At 57.7% G+C, this 22,526-nt stretch overlaps 1 protein-coding gene across 4 annotated transcripts in view; it reads left to right on the top strand.

Moving 5' to 3' along the window:
- Positions 1-22,526, top strand: part of ABR (ABR activator of RhoGEF and GTPase) — a 178,573-nt gene that overhangs the window by 148,894 nt on the left and 7,153 nt on the right. For 3 of the 4 annotated variants that reach the window (XM_082443417.1, XM_082443418.1, XM_082443419.1), the window contains 3 exons: positions 20,366-20,425; positions 20,684-20,793; positions 21,472-21,611. In XM_082443417.1, the coding sequence (XP_082299543.1) occupies positions 20,366-20,425; positions 20,684-20,793; positions 21,472-21,611 (310 nt within the window). Of the gene's footprint in view, positions 1-6,818; positions 7,340-20,365; positions 20,426-20,683; positions 20,794-21,471; positions 21,612-22,526 lie in introns of those variants that run through there. The other variant, XM_082443420.1, reaches the window with a different exon arrangement.

Below are 22,526 nucleotides of genomic sequence, written 5' to 3' on the forward strand. Positions count from 1 at the left end.
AGGCAGCAGAGAAGCTGATCTGGAGAGGACCTTGGGAACTGATTCCTTCAGGCCCTGAGAACAATCCCGCCTCTCCACAGACCGAAAAAGGGTGCTGTCCCAGCTCTGGGCCCGGGGGCTCCTAGACTCAGAAGCAGAAGACCCAGGTTTGATCGCAGCTCCACCATCTAATAGCGAGGCGACCTCTCCGGGGGCTCCCTCTCAGACCTGTGCAAGGATCAGATGAGTCCTTGGAGGTAGCAGTACCTGGCTTACTGCACGCTCCCAGTAACCGCTCACCTCCCTGCCGGCGGAGGCTGCCACTTCAGCCTCCTGGGATGGTCCTGCCTTTGATTTTATTCAAAACCTTTGAGAAAAGGACTTAGTAGGGGAATTGCCAGGGACTCCCTGAGTGAGGGCTGAGGCTGTACGTGAATGCTGATCGGGGGTGCCTTATGTGGCTCTCCCTCACTGTGGGCGCTGCGCAGCCCAGCCTGGCCGTGGCACGAGCCGTGGGGGCAGTGGTGGCTCTTGGTGAGGGCCCGACCCCCAGGTGCCACCCACTCCCCATGGGCTGGCACAGGGAAAGCGAGGCATAGCCTGCTCACACCCTTGGAGGTAAGAGCTGAGCTGCACTGGCTTCAGGCCGGAGGTGACCCAGAAAACACCACCAGACTGACTCCATGAGATAAGTGTTATCCTATTGTAAGGCCACCGAAGGGAGCCCACACCAGCAAAGCAGAGGCCCAGAGTTTTCCCAAAGCAGAGAGAAAAGTAGAGACAAAACATGAGCTTCAGATCCAGGACTCTGACCCAAAAGTTTCCTTAAAAAGCCCCTAATCTCCCGACTTCCACATCTACCCACCCTGGAGGGGAGCGAGGGCCAATGGCCGTGGTAGAGGAATAGCAGTTCTCATGGGAACTGTCCTCCTTTAAGCCTCTGTCCTTAAGGGAGGACCAGCGGCTTCAGAGTCTGCGGGGCTTGGGGATTACTGGGGCGACCCGAGGTGCCCCCAAGGCAGGGAGTGGTGGACAAAGGCAGTGTGAGTGGGTAGGGTCCTGGAACCCCACTTCAGCCAGGGGCCTCTGCTCCCTGCTTCTGCCGTTAGCTGACTGGGGGCAGGGAGACTTTGGCATAAGGTTTCATTTAGAAAGAAAGCGGGGCATATCCTCTGCTTAAAAAAAATTCACTGCTGACCACTTGTCTGGTCCAAGATCCTGTTTGACAGGTGTGGAAGCTAAGCCCAGAGAGGGGGAGCGGCTGCCACAGTGACGAGGCAGGACTCACACCCCGGTTCCGTGGCTCCCAGGAGCTTTCTTCTGTTCATTTGGAGCTCAGAGCTGGGTGGAAAACAGTTGTTTAATATTAGCAAAAGAGAAAAAAAGCATGGAGGCCCAGCGGACCCTGACCTACTCTCAAACCCCCCTGCCTGAGGCGGCTGTGTTTTCAGTCTGCGGCCTGGGAGGACCCCTGGAGTGCTCTGGCCCCTGGCTGTGCTGGGAGACCCCGGCCATACTGCCTCCGTCCTGGGAGCAGGCAAGCGGCCAAGGGGGTCTGGGTGTCAGTCTGGCTGTGAGTTACATCCATGAGTTGTGTGGGAAGGAATGGATGGGTGTGTGGTGGGTGTGCTCTACCCACTCTGTCCCTGGTGGGTTTTGTTTTAGGTATACAAGATGTTCCCAAAGGCTCAAGTGGATTTTCCACCCTTTTTCCGTGACCAAATATGCTGTGAGAATTACTAGGAGTTGCCAGGGCCCATTAGGACATTCGGACAGCCCTGAAGCAGGCAAGCTCTGTGGCTGTCTCAGCCTCTCCTAGAGCCACCAAGCACCCTCGAGACACCAGCCTGGGGTGGCCAGGCAGAGTGGAGGGTGAGGCTGTGTGCAGAACAGCCCGTGCTTTGCACTGTCCTGTGACTCGGCCAGGCCTTGGGAGACGGGAGGGTCATGGTACACCTTGAGGTTGGGCTGTGGAGCAAACTACCTTTGGATCCTGGCTGCCCCCTGTCCCAACATCCTGGAAGCCGCTCCCCATCCCCATCTCAGGCGGCCATCTAAAGCTACCAGTAACCACTAATCTACAGAGTTGAGGCTCCAGACCTTAGAGACCTGCAACCCCACGCACAGCTGTTAGCAGGCAGGGCCCAGACCCCGGAGTCCTGGCCTGGATGCCTGAAAGAGTCCCCAGTTGCTGGCACTTACCTCCTTGGACGGTGGGTCAGTGGTGGGGTGGCTAGGGCTCGGTCTGGAGTTTCACAGCTCCAAGTGGGCTGTGACCTGTTCAGGGTCCGTCCCACCTGGCATGTGGTGGGTATCTATTCAGTGATGAATGAATGGGTAAATGAGTGAAAAAGTAGCTTCTAGGCTCAGCTCTGCCATTGGCGACTCAGTGACTCTGAGCAAAGTGTTCCTGTCCCCAGGCCTAATGCAGGCCTGGAACATAGCAGATGCTCAAAAAGTGTGGATGGAAAAACATAAACAGGTCTCACTTTCTCATTCTCTGAAGATCTCTGCCCTTCCGATCCACAGTTTGGGTTAGGGTCGGTACAGAACAAGGTGAGAACACACGTTAGGAACGCAGGGACCCCAGGGCCATTCATCTTAAAGGGACTCTCCCGCCCCCGTTTCTCACAGTTTCCCTGCAATGTGCCACCCTCCCTGCCAACTCATACCCCCTCTGCGTGGGCCCCGGGCTCCCGTGCAGTGCCCGCCCTGCTGGTTCTCTCTCGGGCTGGACTCCGGTGCCTGTCTCTGGGCAGGAACCACCATGGGCTTCCTTTCTGCAGCCCTCCCAGCCTCACACACCACCTGCTCTCCACCCACACCCTGCCTCCCAGCTCTGCTCCTGCGGGGTCTGTCCAGCTGCTCCCCTGGGGCTGAAGGGAGCGCACCTGGCTGACCCCGGGCCACACCCCTGCCGGTCCTCGTCCTCAGCGCCATCCCAGGCTCCTCTCCAGCTCTAGCTCCTGCACCCAGCCTCTCTGGGTGGCCCTTTGGGGCTCTCCCCTCCCCCTCACTCCCAGGCTGTTCTCGCTGGGGTGCCTGTGGCCTTGGTCTAGCTGGCTGCTCAGAAACCCCCTTTCCTGCCTTCAAGTCACTTGGCTGGAGGATAGGGACAGGGAATCAGGGTTCCAGTCTGGGCTGAAGGGAGGATGAAAGTCGTTCCAGTGGGGAAAAGGAGGTCACTCCGGAGAAGTAGCAGCAGCGTCCCAAGGTTCTGAGAAAGAAACTTCCTCCTCGTGTTCACAGGCTGGAGGATTTGCCTGGAAGCCGTCCCCATCCCCAGCTGTCACCAAGGCAGCACTGGTGGCAGTCCCTGCCTCTCCTGCCCACACAGCTCAGGCTGCATATATTCCCTGTTGACCTTTTTTTTCTTCAGTGATGCCTCTGCTGATCACTTTAGCCTGATTCTGCCTCAATCATAGCTGTGCTGGGTGGCTGGTCCCAGCCACCCCAGGTGTACACCCCTCCCTCAGTGTAACCCAGGGTCCTGCCCCGCACCTCCCTGGGGATGGCCCCTCTCATTCCTTTGGCAGAGAGCCTGGGGAGGGGGTGAGGGAGGATGGGACAGTCCACTAGGAACGTTTTTAATTCCAAAGGCAGCGACATCTGTTCACGTGGGCCTTCCCACCCAGGCTCTGTTTATCCAGACAGGGGGCCCTTGCTCATCCTCAGAGGCCGGTTCTGCCAGGACGGACAGAGGGGAAAGGGGTGCCGTCACTTCCAGGGTGGCCGGCACAGCCTGAGCCTAGCCCACCCAGTGAAGCTGAGGAAGGGTCTGTGGTGGGCTGGAGGGACCAGAACTCAGATGGCTGCTTTTGAGGAACTCGCTAGGAACATTTGTCTTGCCCAACCCCCCTGCTGCAGCCTGCTCCTAGACCATTGCTTCCAGGAAGCAGTGAGCCAGGCTTGGGGAAGAGAAGGCAAGTCTGTGCTGTCCCTAGAGAGAACCCCCAGCCCACAGGGTGGAAGGAAAGATGAGCATCTCAAGGGAAGAGCCTCCCAACAGCTATCCATCTGCTAAGGCGCTTATGTCACCATGGAGACCAGTTGGCCATCTTTCATCCAATCAGAGCTTGCTTTACCCAGACAATTGTTGAGCCTGGGGTTCCTAAGACAGACAAGTATAAAGCTTTGGGAAGAGGATCTGCACTGCCCCCCTTCTCCCACACACCTGGCGGGGGACGCACCTTACTCAACATCCCCCAAACTGCATCCTGTGGCATGTGACCCAGATAGAGGACAGAGAACCTTAGAAAGCCAGCGAGGGGCCAGTTTTGAAGTTAACAGTTGGCAGTGCCCAGCACGGACCATGTGTCTGCAGCAGGTGAACGTGGTCAGCAATTATAATGGCACCTTACCGGCCAGTTACACAACCAGCACTTGCCCATTAGCTGAGGGATGCAGAGCAAAGCCAGGGAGGGTGACCTTTTTCTCTTCTGGCCCACGCCAACCCCTCCTCCAGGAAGCCTTCCCTGATTCTCTCTGACTAGAATTTTCCTCTCCTTTCTCTCAGCTTTCGTGGCACTTGATCTGTGCTGTTCTTGCAGCATAAGACTGGGTTTCTTGAGGGCAAAAACGATGCTTTGTCCATCTGGGTGTGATGTGTGGTAGGTGCACGATTGGTAAATGCCAAATGCATGAATGCCTTTCTGCCTCCTGTTAAGAGGTGTTTAAGCCTTTGTCTCCTCTCCTCTCTTGGGTTGTCAGCTTTGTCAAGCACAGCCTTTTGATTCATCTTTGTGATTCCCCAGCCCCTATCCAGGGTTGGGCACATAGCCAGGCCCTCAGTCAGTACCTCTTGAATGAAATCACTGGGATGAAGAGGTGAAGACCACAGGAATGGGTGAAGCCTTATAGGAGGTGGGTTTTGTGCAGCTGGTGGGGGCAGCTGCTGGCCCCTCATGGGGCTGGAGGGAGATTCTCTTCAGAGGTGGCCCCCAGGTGCCCTGGGAGAGCAGGTCAGGGGTGGGTCAAGAAGGGTGGCTCAGGCCCCAGCTGGGCAGGGGACACAGGCATGTCCCTGCCTTGGTGGGTCTCTTCCCCTCCCACTCAAGGCTTACTGGGAAAACGGTTGTGGCTCTGCCCCGCTTAGCTGCACTGGCTTTGGGCAACTTTAGCTCAGGTAGGAGGAGGCTCTGTGCGGCCTTGGCAGCCCAGCCCTGTCTGCACGGTGCAGAAGCAGGTGTGGAGCATGGAGCCCTAGAAGAGACGGGGCTGGCCCAGCCACCCTGCAGGGACCACCAGAGTCCAGCAGAGTTCCAGGACTCCACGTCCACCTCCAGGCAGAAGGCAGCACAGGACCAGACCCTGCCACACTGGGATATCACAGTGGTGAGGGCCTAGCCAGACCTCTGTTCGTGGCCTGGCCCAGGCTGGTCTGGGCAAGTGGCTTAGCTTCTCTGTACCCTTAGTTTCCTCAAATGGAAAAATGGGGATGTGAGGACGTACTTCCTAAGGTTGGGGGAGCAGTGAGTGAGGTTCTCCACGTGGAGGGTTAGCGTGGTGCCCGTCGCATAGTAAGCTCGGTGAAGGGCGTCTCTTGTCGTGATCAAGTCTTGGCTCCCTCTGTGGGGAAGCCACCCCTTTCTGCAAAAGCACCGCGGGCTCTAATGATAAACCCCAAGACGTGTGTGCTGGTTGACATTCAGCAGGTGCATTCCAGATGCCAGGGGCTGCTTCTGGGCCCCGACCCACCTGCCCTGGTGGCCTGACCCAGCTCTTTTCCCCGAATCCAGAGAACCAGCCACACTTCTATGGTTGTGAGCGCCAGGGCCTTTGGAGGAGACCCGTCACTGGCCAGCTGCAGTTCCGTGACCTCAGGCGAGAGCTGCGTCTCCCTGAGCCCCAGTTCTCACAACTCTAAACAATACCAGCAACGGCACAGAAGTCGTGAGGCTTCAACGCCAGCAGATATTTGAACGCCCTTTGCGTGGGACCCGGCTCACGGTTGGCGCTGCGAAAATACTGGTTTCCTTCCTCCCCCGTGCCAAGCTCTACAGGGTGTGACGCCTGGACGCCTCTGGGTTGTGTGGACCCTAATCATCTGGGGTTCAGGCCTTTCTCTGTTCTCCAAACACCAGACGCTGACTTGTTACCTTGTGAAATGAACATTCATCAACTTGAGAGTCAAGAACAAGTTCTTAGTTCTCTATCCCAAGGCACCCAGCACAGAGTGGCTTATTGCCGTTTTGTCAGTGGACGTCCTCTGCCCCCAGCAGCACAGCCCTTTTTTTGGCTTTTCTGGTGAAGGGCACCAGCGATGGTTAGAAGTGGCCCGTGAGAGGAGCACCTCTTGCTGGGCATCTGTAACCCGTGTCGTCCTTGGATTTTTTTGCTCATGTCCCCAGAGAAGGTCCATAGTAGCTGATTCCCTCTGGGGCTGCTAAAGCCCAGGAGGTTGCCCAGCTAGGGATCTTCTTTATTCTTTACACAGAAGTCCACGCGAGTCGGGCCCTGTCACTGAGTTGGCATTGAGGGAGGCATCTGGGGCAGGAGTAGAACCCCAGGGCAGTACTGGTCCTCTGCCCGGGACAAGGGCAGCTGTTGATGGCTCCTGGACCTGAGCCCTGGCCTCTGCAGACCCCCTCTGGCTTCCCCCAGCCTCCCGCAGACACCCTAGCCACAAGGCACCGCCTGGTGGGGAAGGGGTTAACCAGGGCTCTAGAGGGGAAGAGACGGGCTGGTTGAGCTGCTCGTCAAACTTACTTTAGTAGGGGTTGGAGGGAGGGCCGAAGGGTGGGTGAGGAGGAGGCCCAGCCTGCCAAGAGTTAAAACCGGGAGGTTGGGTGTTTTGGAGGGGGCAGCCTCCCGCGCCTCTTTTGAGTCACTTCCTCCGCTGGGGGGGGCTGGGGGCGGGGGCTCCCCGGCAGCCTCGGGCGCTGCGGCCGCGCGCTCTGGGCTGGCCTCCCGCTAGCCTGGCCGGGACCAGCGAGCCGGTGCTGCTCCAGCGGTGTCTCCGGGGAGGGAGGACGCAGAGGGAGGAGAAAGCGGAGCCCCGCACCGTGCGCTTCCCTGCCCGGCTCGAGTAACAGTCCCGGCGGCTCGGCTGAGGCTGCGCCCGCTCCCACCCTCCCTCCAGCGGCTCCGGAGCCCCGGCGGCCCGCGCCTCCCCGCCTCCTTGCCTCCCCGTCCCCGGAGCTGAGCTGGCCCCGCAGGCAGGCTCGCCGTCGGGCCGGGCTTTGCCGCTGCCGCCGGCATGACCGACGTCCTGCCTCAGCCCGACTGCAGCTTGAAGGCGGTGTGCGAGCCCCTGGAGCGCTGCTGCCTGGACCCGCTGGAGGAGCCGGGGAGCAAGCGGCCCCCCAACACCGGCGCGCGGCTCTGGGGCCGCGTGCGCAGCAAGCTCCTCCGCCAAAAGGTGCCCGAGGGGCTCGAGCGGGTCGGCAGGGGTGGACGAGAGGGACTGAGGCGGGCGGGGGGCCTACTGGGGTTCTGGGCAGCCCCTTTTCGGAGCTCACTGCGCCTCCTACCTGACGGAGGGACCCTGGGACAGAGGCTGGGGTAAGCTGTGGGTTGGCTGTAAGTGGCCTTAACGTGATGATTAACGCTCTTGCTACCCCAGCCTCCGAGCCCTGCTCTCTCTGCCTCTGTCCCTGTCTCAGGAAGAGGGGGGCTGTCTCCCGTGCGAGTGGACTGCCTGGCTCCTTTCTGCGCCTCTGTGGGTGGAAATATGAACAGATGGGGCGAGGGGCTCCTGGGTCTCAGTTTCCCCTACAGCGCCCAGCGCAGACCCGCCCCCCTGCGTCCAATGGCCCCCCTTCTGCTGAGGGGCACCGGCGGAAGCACCTCAGTACCACCGCCGTGTGAGGTTTCTTTGGGGTTGTGGGGAGCTGGCGGTGCTGCCGAGTCTGGGGGCTATAGGCTGCCTCTTCAGGGACCACCCAGAGGCCTGCTGGCTCAGTGCCAGTCAGGCACCAGGCAACTCAGTCAGTGTGCCAGGGGTTTCCTGACCCAGCAGGCAGCTCAGACCAAGCTGAGCCAGGGCAGACTGCCCATCGTGCCTGCCGCCCCAGACCTGGGCGGGGATGAAAATCTGAGATAGAAGCTGACTGTCCTGCAGCTGGGCAGGCTGCCGCAGGGCTGGCTTTGGGCCCTGGCATTGGGCGTCTGAGGAAGAGCCAGACCATCGCCTAGCACACAGTAAGCGCTTGATAACTGTAGACCAAATTAACCACCTAGGCAAATGTCGCAGGGTGCCTGTCCCGGCTGGCCAGGGCCATGCCTGCCCTTCCAGGTAGTGATAACAGAGGCTTGGCTAGTCTGTGTTGCTGGTGGGGATTTACAAGCCCTCCTGTGGGGGTCCGAGGGGGGTACCTCTGCGCAGGTCCTCACTGCCAGCCAGCATAGAGGCTCCTGGCACCTGCAAGAGGATGTGATCTTGGGCCCGTTGGCTCCTTATCTACTTTCATCCTCTTCCAACGGGGCATACGTGACCTCCCAGAGGGAACATCAGTCCTGGAAAGTGCTGGGCAGGGCAGCAACTTGAGCTGTCCTGCATTGGCCCCTGTGTCACCTTCAGCCTCTCTAGGGACGAGGCTAGCAGAGCCCTGCTGGCCTCAGCTGCTACCAGAGCCCTTCTGTGCTGAGGCAGCTGTCTGTGCCCGGCAGCCCGGAGCCGTCCCCTGCCTGTACCCCCTTCCCAGCCCCTGCTGAGGCCAGCAGACACCAGCCCAAAGCTCACTGTCCATTTCCAGACCTAGAGGTTGGTAAGAAAGTGACCCAGCAGGTTCCTGGCCCAGTCCCAGCCAAACAGAGTCCTTCCGGTTTACCTGCCCCTTTGCCGGGGTTGGGGGGTGGCAGGTAGGGGGCAGTTTTTAAACCTTGAAACTCCAGACTTTCAGTTCTTTCCCTGGGCATTAGTGACTACCAAAACCAAGAAGCCGCTTCAGGAATCCTTTAGCCAGCTTCACCTCTGGTGGTATCTGACAGTTCTGTGTCTGATGGTGCCCTCTGGGCAAGGGTGGCAGGCCAGCCAGGCTCTGGGCTGCTGAGCTGATTGGCATCAATGCAACTGCAGGGTGGCTCTGGCGCTGGGATGCTCTGTGTGGCAGGTGATTCAGTCCCCTAGCTCCTGCTGTGTGACAAAGTATGTTGGTGTCGCAGACACAAGGGTCTGTACCGTGGGTGACAGAGGGACATTCATTCACCCTGCTGTGCCTGCCTTGCTGTGCCCGGGGTTGGTGGGTGAGCAGGCAGGCTTGTGGAGCCAGACCCGCTGCCCACCTCCCTTCTTTTCCCAGCTGCATTAACCTATTTTTTTCAGTGCAGCAGGCTCACTGCCAGACGAGGGGGCTGGATCGGGCAGCAGCTTAGGTGGGTGGGGGAAGGGTGCCAGGTACTGCCCAGCCCGACGGGAGGGGTCACCTCATTAACTCCTCATTTAACTTTGCCACAAGGATGCGATGCTGTGGATGCCTGAGACACCTGTGGCCCTCCTGCTGCCACTTAACTAAAGATTCATGAAGCCTGTAGGGGGGTGTGTGTGAGTCATCTGGGGACCCTGTGCTGGGGCTGAAGAATCTGTTTGAATGGAGAAAGCCCGGTGTTAGCCTGTGGAGCCTCTGGCCCCAGGAGTCTGCGCTTGCTGGAAGAGGGGCGGTAGGGACCACTCGCAGACCGTCCTTTGGGTCCTCAGTGTGGGGCTCTGTTTGCCGTTGTGCTTGTCCCCGAGGAGAGTCCTGCGGCTGAAGCCTCACTCCAGACTCTGACTTGGCAGTTGGCTTGTTGTGCAAGCACTGAGCAGAGGAGACACGTGGCATTGGAGTTTGTGGGTTCTGCCAGTGCTCTCAGCGTTTAGCTTCACATTTCTACTTTCCTTTTCCTTTTTTTTTTTTTTTTGGCTTTAAATCACCCTCAAGGAGACCAGGCTCAGTGCCTGGTCTTCCTCCCATCCTGCCTGTTTCTAGATCCTTAGGTTGCACTTGGGAGGGAGAAGGACTGAACGAGGAATCCCATCCCTACCCCACAAAGTGTCCAAAGGTTTTAATGGAGTCACTTGTGGGAGCCAGAGAGGCTAGGAGTGCCCCAGGGGAGCAGCGGCCAGGCCGGAAGTTTTTTGTCTCGGGCAGCGAGGGTGGGGAGGGGCAGGAATCCATGCCCCTACTGTTGCCCTGCAGCCAAGGTGACGACGCCAGACCCAGACCAGGCCCGATACTGGCTGGAGGTGGGGACTCAGGCTGAACTGGCAGGGTCCAGGGGAGTGGGGGAGAGTTGAGGATGGTTCCTGATGACCTTGCCTCTGCTTCGAGGGGTTGCCACATGGGTCTGGGAATTCCCCGCCACCAAAGAGCTTCTCTCAGGAAGCCAGAGGCCAGCAAGGTGAATTGAGATGTTTCCTGCTGAGCTCCAGGACGAGTCCACCTGCTCTGAGATGGGGTTTGCTCCCCTCTACTTCTGGGGAAGGTCAGAGGTGCAACCCGAAGAAAGACAGGATGGGGAGCCCTCTTTGGGCCACTAGTCTGGGAACCTAGGGTTCAGGAGGGTCCCTTTCTTTGTCATCTTGATTGCAACTGCAGGACAGCTCCAGACCCCTCCCAGAGTCTGTAATATATAACCTGACAGTTTCCTAACAGGTAGCATCAGGTATGCAAACCATGTGCATGTCCCCAGGGCTCAGTCAGCCATTCACTGGCTGTTCCAGGCATTGAGGGTAGAAGGGTGCTGGGGTATAGAGAGATGTCTTGGGCTCATTTACTTTTACTTCATCATCTGGCTCTGGGCATCAAGAAAGATCTTGAAACCTTATTAGACACCAATAGACACCTCTCCTGCCCCGGCTGCCCACCTCTCTGCCCTACCCCCTTTCTCCCACCCTGCCCCCCTCCACCTTATTTGCCGGAGGGAAGGGACCTGCATCCTGTCTTCACCATTCACATGCCCATTCACACCCCTATAGCGATCCCTCAGCTGTCGGAAGCGGACAGTAGTGCCTCTCCGCGGGGCTGGAGACCCCTGCGGCCAGCCCATTTCCTCCCTGGCCTCTGTGTGGGCCAGGGTTGTGACCAGGCCGGCTGGCTGGGGGCTTGGAAGGGGGAGTAGTGAGACCTCCCTGCATCCCTGCAGCCAGCATACTACTCCCTAGAGGGAGAGGATCTTCCTCCTGGAGCCACACGGGTGGCCTCCTGACCCCCCCTGCTCCCACTTCTCCACTGAGCTGGCTCCCAAGAGGCCTGTTCGATTCCACAGAGCAGGAGTCCTCAACTCTGAGAATCTGATGACAGTTATGGAGCTCCACCCAGACCCAGAGCCACGCACATGCACAAACTGTATGCTGTTTCAGAGAGGGTCACGGATCCCCAGGTAGGAACCCGTGCTCTGAGTGCACTGGGCAAGCTGCTGTTTCTTGGCGCGGGGGGAGGTTAGAAGGGGCACCGGCCCTCTCCAGCATCTCTGTGGTCCACAGGTGGCTTGGCCAGGCAGCCATGCTGGGCTTGGTGGCCCAGCTTTTGGATGGCCTTGGACTGGGGAGAGCTGGGCCTGCCAGTGCGGCCCAAGCCCAGTGGCGCAGGACTGTCCAGAGGCCGTGAAGGCCCAGGAGGGCAGACATTTTGGAAAGAGCCCAGAAACTTCTGCAGGTGCCGGTGTGGGGGAGTTACCAGGCACTGGTCAGGGCGCCCAAGTCTGGAAAGGCCCAGCCCTCTGCTGAGTGGCCTTGCTGGATGCCCAGATTGTCAGGAGCTGGTCCGCAGGTGCTGTTTTGGCTTCCTTTTCCCCATCAAATCGTGCTGAGAGTTGGAAGGGTGTTCGTGTTCTGACAGCTCCCTTGCACCCAAAGGAACACACATCCCCGTGCCTGGAACTTGCCTGCCCAATCCCCGGGAGAAAGCCAGAGTCAGTCCTGGATCCCAGTGAGCCTTAGACTAAGGCCCCATTGTCCTTGGTCCCCCCAGGTGGGCCTAGAGAGGTGGGAAGTGACTGTGGGAGCTGCCGGTGGGAGTCTGCTGCAGAGAGGCTGGGAGGGCCCTGTAGCCCCACGGTGATTTCACCAATTCTGCTTTGGTTGAGAGAGAGTGGAACTCATGCCTGAGCCAGAAGCTGGAACCATCTCTCTTCTGGACAGTGACCCCAGCCAGGGTGGGTGCCTCAGATGGGCACAGCCAGAGCAGCGACAGCCACAGATCCCCTTCCCATCAGACACCTGAATGCCCCCTCTGTGCTCTGCCCTCCTCCTTGGAGCGGCCCCCCTCCTCTCAGGCTGGTGTAGCCTAGGAGGCCGGAGAAGGAAGGGCACCGGGCTGGTAGGAGTCAAGAGGCCTCGTTTTTCTAATCCTGAGTCTACGGTCTTAACTTGCTGTGTGACCTTGGGCAGATCGCTTCACCTCTCTGGTTCTCTGGCATCAGTATAATGAAGGAGCTGAACAGGATGATCTCCTAGATCCAGTTCATATGATGATTTTGGCCACGTCTCAAGATTCCTACGCCTAAGCCTTAAACTCTCAACATGCTGGGAAAGTCTGGGTGGAAGAGGTCACAGGGCTGCCCCTGGGCCACGGCCAGCCATTCACTGAGCACGGGAGGAGAGAGGCGAGCAGGAATGTGGGGCTTCTCGACCCCTGTCCCGAGCAAAGGGCATTGCTTTCTCCAGCCTGCATAGCCCAATTTGTTCATTTGGTCTCTGAATATTGATGGGGCATCTTCATGTGCTGAGCACTCCAGAGGCAGCCCAGGCAGAGGCCTTGCTCTCAGGGAACTTGCTGTCCATAGGAGAGTCAGGCAATAAATGAGATCACTTTATGCTGCACAAGTACCTCGAGGAAGATAAAATTGGGTAGCAGATTAGATAATAAAGCAGAGGGGAGAGGCCTTGCTTGAAGAGATGATTTTGAACTAAGATTTAAATGACAAAAAGGATTCTTGAAAGATCTGGGGACAATGCCTTCCAGGCAGAGGTGAAAACCCTGCACCCTGGGGGGACCATGGTGTGTTCTGAGGCAGACGGAGGCTGTGTGGAGCATCGGAAGTGACCTTGGACAGAGGGGGCAGCAGCCTTGCAGGCCTTGACAAGGAGGTGGGCTTCTAATCTGAGTGCAGCGGGAAGCCACTGGCGAGTTTAAGCCCAGTTTTAGTGATGCTGACATGTTTTGATCGGGTGCTGAGTACCAGGCATCATTCTTAGCTCATGATGTGAGTTAGGTGATAACCCACGAGGTGCTGTTAGGCTCAGAGAGTGACACGATGAGGTCCCACTGAGTGGCTTAGTGCAGGAAGTGCTTTTAGCCATCATGCCCCCCTGCCAAGGAGGAGGCCCAGGGCCCACTCGGGTTTGCGGCTGTTTCTTGGTTGTCTGGGTGGTCATGGGGCCCCACTGGGGTCAAGGCTGCGTGCCCTGGATGGGGAGCTTCCGGGGGTGTAGAACCCAGCCTCGCGAGCTGTGCACAGAAATGGGCCTGCATGTGGGGCCTGGGAAGAGTCCACCACGAGGCCCCTCAGAGCGGGTACAGGCGGTGGGCTTGCCGAGCCTCATTCTCACCAGCAGGCTCTGTGCCCAGACAGCGTTCCTGGCCTGGGCAGGGAGGATGAAGTCAGCTTCAGAGAAGGACTTTCATAATTCTCACCAAACCACTCTAAGTCTGGAGGGAGGCCGCTGAGCCCATGGCAGTCCTAAAGGCCCTTGGCCTTTCTTTCCGTGGCAGCAGCATGAGACTTTCCGGTCATACCTCGGGGAGCCTCTCACTTGGGACTTTGACCTCTAAGGTGGCCCCTTCCCTTTGGGGACTGGGCTGCTGGGGGCTGCCCCTGTGTTGCTTTAGCCCTGACCAGTTCCTTTCCCAAGAGTGACCCTGTGCGTGTCAGCTCGTGGCCCTGAGCTGGGCGGGACAGCTTCCTGGCTGTTGGTTTGAGGCCTGGTTCTGGGGTGAAGTCTCCAGGCAGGGCAGGCCGTGGAGGGCAGGCCAGCTCTGAGGAGGACGGGGCCCCGGGGCTCGGGGCAAGACGGGCCCTCTCTGAGTTCTGTCTGCAGCTGTGCCGGCCTGAGGGCTAAACGCGCGGCGGCACAGAGCAGGCTGAGCCCTGGAATGCAGGGCGCTGGGGGGGCAGGTCACAGTGGGTTCCACAGGGCTAACCTGGCTTCAATAAACGCCTCATTCAGAGCTGCTAAACCCTTCCCATATGTGGGCCTCAGGGAACTTCACAGTTCTGGGGGGCAGGGGAGGCAAGCTGAGGCGAAGTGGCCTCATCCCGGTGCCCGGCAGGACAGTCTGCACAGGCCTTCCGTGTGGCTGTCCTGGAGAGGGCGCCTGACCCTGCAGGGCCAGGGCTGGAGGGACAGAGCTTGCTTGGACTTATGGTGGGGGGCCCCGGCCTCTGGGAAAATGGGGTCAGTTTACTGAGGCTGACCGTGGTCTCCCCTAAACCAGCTGTTGAGCTAGAAGCCAGCATACAGGCCCCAGCGCCCCCTCCCACTCCGCCCTGCCTCTCTTGAGTGTCTCTCAAGCGGCCACGTTGACAGAACCCTCCAGTACCCTTCCCGGGGGGGTGGGGAGGCAGGCTCTTGGCAGTGCCCTGTTTGTTCCCCCTGTTGCCAGCCCTACCATGCCTCTCACGCCTGTGGTCTGCCCCAATGACAGGCTGGCTTTGGTGTCCCAAGGGGACCAGCCCAGAGCATGTGCACGCACTTGGGGGAGGGCAGGAGAAGGCCAGCCGGGGCCGCCACCGTGGCCACTGACCTGGGAGCCACAGGAAACATACCCCCGTCAGACAAAACACCCGGCTCAGGGCCTGGTCTCCACGGCCCAGCGCTCAGCCTCCGGCCGGGTCCCCAAAACACAGCCACACCTCTGCCTTCTATTCTGTGTCCTGTTCGCCTGTGAGGGTGACAACTTCAGCTATACTATGGTTCACTGCACTTAGTTTTTATCAGCCCCCAAAACAACTCTGGGCTTCAAGTGAAGTCCATGCCACCGTCCCAGGACGGGCCCAGGATGCCAGGCCCCAGACCCAGAGGGCAGAGGGTAGAGCAGTGCTCAACGAAAGAAAGAGTAGGGCCAGGCCCAAGAGGGACAGGAGATCAGGGGTCGTGCACAAGGAGGTGGGCTTCCTCAGGGCCTGTGCTGTGGAAATGACAGTGTGAGGTTTTGAGGGAAGAGGCTCAGCGCCAAGGGGCCACAGGGTGGGAAAGTGGGGTCTTGGGAGCCCTTGGGAGCCCAGGTGAATACTGTTTTCACGGGTCCCTGTCACCCGCAAGCCCCGTGTTACCTCCCAAAGTAACTCTGCCGCTGCTCTGTGTTCTGTGCTGGGACTGTAGCTGCCAGTTGTGACAGGTTATCCCGCACTGACCCCTCCTTGTGGATTGAGGAGCCCACGTGAGGGCCCGCAGGAAGGGGCAGCAGCAGAAACCATCAGGAGACCGTCGGGCGAGCTGCGTGGTGGAGGGAGTGTGGGATGGTGGGAGGACCGTGCCCACCGTCCGAAGGACTCTGTCACCTACTAGGGGGAGCAGGAAGGGGGCCCCCAAACTCGCCGGTGCCTCCGAAATCCCAAGCACTAGGAAGTGGCCGTGAACAGCTTTGGAGCCAGAGAGAAGGAGAACATTAGGGTCTCCTGCCCCAGGCTGGGGAGAAACGGGTGGGAGGAAGGGCTTAGACCCCTCAGAGGGGACCCCTGAGGACATTCCTGAAACGAAGGCCGCACCCGCCACCTGGGGGGTGTTTGGGTGCACATAGAGCGTCCTCCCCTGGGCTCAGGGCCTCAGAGCCTCTCAGCCCCCTGTAAGGCTGGGGAGCCCATTTCCTGTCCTAGACGTGAGGCTGCTGAGGCCCAGGAAGGTGAGGCAGCCTCCCAGCCACCTGCCAGATTCTCTCTCAGACTCTGTGGGCTCCTTGCCTGGGATGCAGGATTCCCAGCAGGGGCCCAGGATGTTGTTGCAGGGGACCTGGGGGGTTCTCTCGGGGACATCAGTCCCAGAGGGCAGCGGCTTCTCCACAGGAGAGGTCTGAATGTGCAACCATGACCTGACCAGGTCTAAATGCAAAGGCAAAAAGGACATAATCGAGCTGCTCCCAGAGGCTGTGTTCAGCCACTCGTTTATAACTTTCTCCAGGATGTTCTATGGCTTGCTTCTGTCTCCTGCCTGTGCTCCTTGGGGCGAGCCCCACTGCGTTTTTGTTACCTGTGTGGTGAAGGAGGGGCCCCTCTTGGGGGGTTTCCCCAGCCTGGCCCTTCACAGCCCCATCTGTGTCACTACCTCAGGTGATCTGGTGTCCCCCTGGTACCTGGTCCCCAGGCGGGGGGGCACAGCACCTATCGGCTGGGACTGGAGGGTGAGAGGTCAGGTGTTCCTGTCCACTGACATCCAGGGAGCTGGTTCCTCCACCCCCAGCGCTAATCTAATCAGGAAATAGCAAAGTCCACATTTCCCAGGGGTTATAAATAACCACAGCAATTCAGACAGCATTATTTCTCTGGAAAATGTGCCATGTCCCTCTCTACTCTGCACCCTCCCTTCTCTGTATTTAAATGACATCCTGAAATAGACTTGGTTTCTGGAGGCTGCTGGCCTCCTGGGAGACAGGGCTTCATTGTTGGGGCACCTAGGGGCTGGGCAGGCCTCCCCACGCGGGTAGCAGGGCCCGCACCTGCAGAGGGGGTTTGGAATAGGGCGGTGGCAGGACTCACAGTAAAACATGACAGTGCCACCTTACCCAGACCTGGCCTCAGACAGGCTGAAACAACAGCAAGCTGTGCAGGGGACGGGGTCCTAGTGTGGCAGGGAGGCAGAGGGGAACTGAAGGTTCCTGAGGCCTGGAGTTATCTGGGAAGGCTTTCTGGAAGAAGCAGGGCTGGGATTAGGCCTTAGCATCAGGGTTTGCTAAGGCCCTGTCTCAGATGCTCCCAGGGAAACGTAGGGTTGCTACTTGGCAGCTGGAGTAGAAGTGATGGGGAGGGAAGGAATGAAAGAATTGTACTGGGGTCGGCCTGCCAGCGCCCAGGTCAGCCTGTGGTGCCAGACCGTGGAGGGCCGATGTCTCCTTTCTAGATAAATCATCATCACAGCAGCTGCCTTGCCAAGAGGCAAGGACGCCAGGCTAGGTGCTGTACACCTAGCTGGGCTGGGCAGGATCTTGCAGGTTTAGCTGAGGCGAGTCAGGAATACTTGATTTTGTACCCCAGCTCTCACTTCCTAGGCGTGTAGCACTGGGCAAACTCCTCGTTCTCTTTAAGCCTTGGGGTCTCATCTGTAGAAGGGGAGCAGCTAGAAAGGCTTAAACCTCATGGGCTTGTTATGATGATTGATTGAGATGCTGTATGTAAGGGGTTTGTCATAGAGCCAGACTTACAGGAAATGCCCACAACACGTCAGTCGCTGTTACTATTTTTCCATGGCAACGCTCTGAGGCAGGTATGGACACCCCTGTAGGGAAATTGAGGTTCCAGGAGGTTAAGTGACTTACCCACATTCACACGGTTGAGTGGAAGAGTGAACATTTAGACCCAGGTCGGTCTGACTCTCATTCCCTGCACGTTCCCCACTTGGGCTATGTCCACATAGCACTCAAGGACCCAGGGAGGGACCACTGGCTCAGTCCACAGCAGCTGCCAGGAGGTGCCAGGTCATGGGAGGCTAGGCCAGGGGAGGGGCACTAGGGTCCAGGAACACAGAATTGGCCTGAGGCTTATGCTGATGCCTGGAGAGACCTGCATTAGAAGCAGGTAGTCATTCCAGAATGTGTGTCCCAAGGGTAGTATCTGCCCCAGGGGACGAAGAGCAGTGGAGATGTCTCTACGCCAGGTGGCCACTGCTCGAGGTCAGGGCTGGGGACAGACCAAGGCCCTGTGTCCAAGACCCAGGATTTGGGAGGGGATGCGCCACAGGCCCGGTGAGGGTTGGGACAAAAAGTTTAGGGGAGGAAGGTGTCAGGGGCCCAGTAGGACTTGGCTCTGAGCCTTGTAGAACGGAGAGCCGGGGCAGCAGCCGGGCTGTGGGTCCCACACGCTTCTCTAGCATGCCTGAGGTGGTATTCAGTCCTCTCCACGCCACCCTCCCTCTGTCCTGTTCTCCAGGCTGGGCCTGGGCCCAGATGCAGGGCCCAGACCCTGTCGGAGGCTTGGGTGCCCCCTGTCCCCAGCGGGTGTGTGGGTGATAGAAGGTGCGGGGGTCCTACCTCGAGCTGTAAGAAGCCCCGGGGCCCAGCCACCCTGGACTGACTCGGGTCCAGCTTTCCTTTGTGGCAAGGGGCCTGTTAGAGCAGCAGTGTTCAGACCATGGCGCACATGCCCTGGGGGTGCAGAGACGGTCCAGGGGTACGAGGGCAGGAGAGTTTGAAAGCAGTCAGCTTGCAGGTCCTCAGTTCCCAACAGTGCTATTGCCAAACAGCGACCCGCCAGAGAAGGGCCTTGCACCACCACCTCGCTCTGCAGGGGAGCCCGAGGCTTCCTGGGCACTCGGCTCAGGGCTCCCAGGCCTCCTGGGTGGCAACAGAGGGGCCACTTGAGGTGCTGATGTAGGAGTTGAGAAAGTAAAAGACTCTAAAAGCTGGGTTTCCGACCCTTTCGCAAGTCACTTGGTTTCCAGTTCTTTCTTTCCACAAAAGTGATGGAAATGGTCAGCTGAGATCATTTAAAATAAATATTGATAATAGGTATCTATGCAATTCAAGGCAAATACCGAGGAAAGAGGTTAAAGAATTGCAAACATTGCAATAATAAAACTGTTTTCAGCCCCATCTACTTTATGTGAACAAGATGTTTCATCCTTTACATCTTTAAAGACCAAACCAAGGGACTTCCCTGGCGGTCCAGTGGTTAAGACTCCACACTTCCTCTGCAGGGGGCATGGGTTCTATCCCTGGTCGGGGAAATAAAATCCCACAAGCCGCACTGTGTGGCCAGGGAAAAAGAAAAAAAAAAAAACCAAGCTCTTTAAGCAATGCTAAATGCTAATTAAATCATGTCACTCCCTGGGTAAAAATCTCGGTGGACTCTCATTAGAATAAAACCTTAATTAAAAAAATAAAATAAAAATTAAAAAAACAATATTGATGCTAAAACCCCATTTCACCCTAGCAAATATTCGTGTACATACATGAACTAAAACAGAAAAAATGCTCTACCCATCTCATTAAGCGATGTAATTCCACCAAAATGGTACTTTGCTGCTGAGTATTTATTAAAATTTGTAATGTGTTGGTTAAATTTTTAATTATGTATTGCTAATCATTGTAATAACCAATTCAGAATATGTTTCAAACATTTGGAGCCTAGTGGTCTCAGGAAATCTTTCATTTTCATTTATACAGATATTTTTGTTGAAGCAAAATATAGGGTGAGGAATAAAAGACTTTAAAAAAGAAAAATGCAAACTAGGGCATATTTCTTTGGGAGAAATAGACTAGAAACACAAAATCAAGGAGAAAATGGAACGTTGCAGGGTTTCTACAAGGGAAAGAAGAACTTGTTTATGTGTTTTTTAAATGGATGATGGTGGATATCAAATCACTATGGAATTTGGATTCCACTGAATACATTTAAAAGAATGATGTAACAGTTTTATTTTAAGATGTAAATATTTACATTATTCTGGAAATTATATTCTTTGCAGCTATTTAAACTTGCTCTGGAAATATTCAGATGTTGACTTAAAAATGTGCCAGGGTGTGCATTGTTTTTCCAAATTACTTTATGGATGCACAAGGAAAAACAGTTTGAAGGCCACTGAGCCAGAGAAACGGCGTCCCGTTTGGTCACCTGTGAGGGATGTCTCTGTGCTTCCCCTGCCATCTCCACCTCCCTGGGGCTCCTGCCCAGTTTGGGGGCCTCCTCTACAGAGTGTTTGCTTTCTGGGAGACCAACCATTTACCCGTTATCTTACTGAGTCTTCACGACAGTCCAGCAAGGCAGGTTCTTTACTGGCTGCGGTGAACAGATGAAACAAATGAGGTTTAGCAAGGTGAAAACTTTCCAAGGTCACACAGTCGGCAGTGGCAGAGCTGTGATTCAGACCCAGGGCTCTTCACCTCTATGTGGCACCGCCTCCCGTTCACCACCTCCAGGCACACGGGCTACATCCCCTGCTGTCAACTCCAGTTCAGGAAGTTGAGCAAGTTGCTGACGGTTTGTGAGCCTCGGTTTCTGCATCTGTGAAATGGGGTGATAATACCCATCTCACAGGGTGGGGTAAGGAGTGAATGAGAGGTGATGGGTGAATGTGCCTAAGAGCGCACCCCACCTCCTTCCCAGAGTGGGGGCAGTCTTGCACTAGCCAGGGCAGGAGGGGCCTGGGGGCTGGAGCCCCCTGAAGGACTGATGTCAAGATAAGCATCAGCCCCCAGTTCCATCTTCCTGACCTTTTAGCCAACTTCTGAGCTGTGGCTGAGCAGCAGGGAGAGCTCTGGCTTGGTCTCAGCTGTCATCTCTCTCTCTCACGTCCTCTTTCTTTCTTTCTCTGCAGCTGGATCCACAAACTGTAGAAACGAAGAACTGGCACACAGATGTGATTGAGATGAATGGGGTGAGCCCAGAGAGATAGGAAGTGTCTGCACAGTGGGTGGGCAGCCTGGCCTCTGCTGGTGCCCTGCGGGGGCTGTCGGACCCCCGCCTCCTTAGCCCAGCCCCTCCCCCCTCTCCTCTGCCTGCACCCCTCCCGCTCCCACCCTGTAGGTGTTTCAGGGAGCCCTGGGTGGGAGAGGTAGCCCTTGTTTGCAGTCCTGGGGGGCACTCCTCGGGCACTCATGCCCTGGGGGATTGTGCCTGCCTTGCCCCCAACCAGATCAAAGTGGAATTCTCCATGAAATTCACCAGCCGAGACATGAGCCTGAAGAGGACCCCGTCCAAAAAGCAGACCGGCGTCTTCGGTGTGAAGATCAGCGTGGTGACCAAGTAGGTGCTGCGCCCGGGGTCCCTGCCAGCCCTGCCCTTCAGGCGCCCCGCCCTCGTCTGGCCCCTCAACAATCACTTTCCAGTTCAACAGTCACAACGGCCAGTTTGGAGGGCAAAAGTGGCCTGCAGAGGTGTGTTCTCTGCCTCACACGATGCTTTAGAAATAAATGAGCCAGCACTTAAGCACTGGGAGATTGCACATGGAGATCCCAGATCGTCAGCTTCTTGTAATAGGTGGGAAGATGTGACAACTGTAGGCCCGAGTCTTGGTGTGACGGTGGCAGGCTGGAATCCAGGAGTGGCTGCTCCTTGGGAGAGGGCACCCTTCAGCCCCCCGCCCTCCCCTTGTCTCCAGGACCTGGCCCACTCCCCTCTGTAGGTGACCTGCTCGGTGCCCCCACAGCATTTGAATCTGAGCCCTCTGTTCTGAGGAACACTCTTCCTTTAGTCTTTGGGTTGATCTCCTAAAACTTCCTCCCTCGCACCTTTGTCCCCTGCTGTCCCTCAGCGTGCAGGCAGGCTGTTGGGGTGGGGTGGCGTGGCCTCTTTCTCAGCCCTCTCCTTGCCCCCCACCTCCTGATCCCAGAAGCCAGAGCTCTCCAAGGCCAAGGTTTGAAGAGAAGGGGTACATACCGCTCTCACTCCATCCTCCCTCCCCTCACATCCCCTCCCCACCAGGCGGGAGCGCTCCAAGGTACCCTACATCGTCCGGCAGTGTGTGGAGGAGGTGGAGAAGAGGGGCATCGAGGAGGTTGGCATCTACCGGATATCAGGGGTGGCCACAGACATCCAGGCGCTGAAGGCCGTCTTTGATGCCAGTGAGTCGGGGAGGCCCAGCTGGGCAGCAGCGGGGAGGGGGCGCTCCGGCAGGCTCGTGGGGCTGGGAGGAGAGCGCAGCGGAAGCGGGAGGCTTTTCCACGGAGAGGCCTGGACGAGCCAATGGCAGAGGAGCCTCGGTCTGTGAACTACAGCCCAGCATGGCATGGGGTGACCCCCTGCCCTCCAGTCTCTTGTCCATTGCTACAGATTAGGAAACTGAGCCTCAGAGAGGCCAAGTCACTTGCCCAGGATTACTCAGTATATAGGCTTTGAGCCTGATTTCAACTCATATCTTTCGGGTTCCAGAGTCTGTGTTCCTGGCTTTCTTGCTGGCTCCCTGGTGCCTGGTGGGCTGCAGGGAAACTAAAGGGCTTTAAGCCTGGGTTGGCTGGCACGGGCACCCCCGCCTTCTCCCGGGCCCCCAGTGCCCTCTGGGAGGGGCACTGCTGCCTCTCGCTTTGACTGTAGGCTCCTCGGTGGTGGCGCCTGACCTTTCTGGTTCTTTCCCCTATCTCGCCATTCAGGCTGCAGCAACAGCACACCCAGTAGTCAGGACACCTGAACTGGCCGGGCAGTGCTGATTCCATGGGAGCTGAGAGGGGGCCCGGTGGGTGTGGGCAGCTGCCTGGCAGACGTGTTCGGGGAGCCTGGGGTGGGGAGCTGGGGACGTGCTGGCACACGGCTCCTCTGTGCCACCTGGAAGCTGAGGCTTTGTCGGAACATGATTTTAGGTATAAAAAATGTGCAGCGCCTTCCAGAGAGGGGCTTAGCAGTGGGGAGATTCCAGTTGGAAGGAGGGCATGTGACACGTGGTGTGAGTGTGGCTCCAGGACTCTGGATGATGATCTATGCTCCCCTCCCCCCACAGAGCTGAGTCACAGGCCACCTGTGGGCACTACCTACATCCTGCCATT

The sequence above is a fragment of the Balaenoptera physalus genome (genome assembly GCF_965194825.1).
Source record: "Balaenoptera physalus genome assembly, chromosome: 20".
NCBI classification, from domain to species: Eukaryota; Metazoa; Chordata; class Mammalia; order Artiodactyla; family Balaenopteridae; genus Balaenoptera; species Balaenoptera physalus.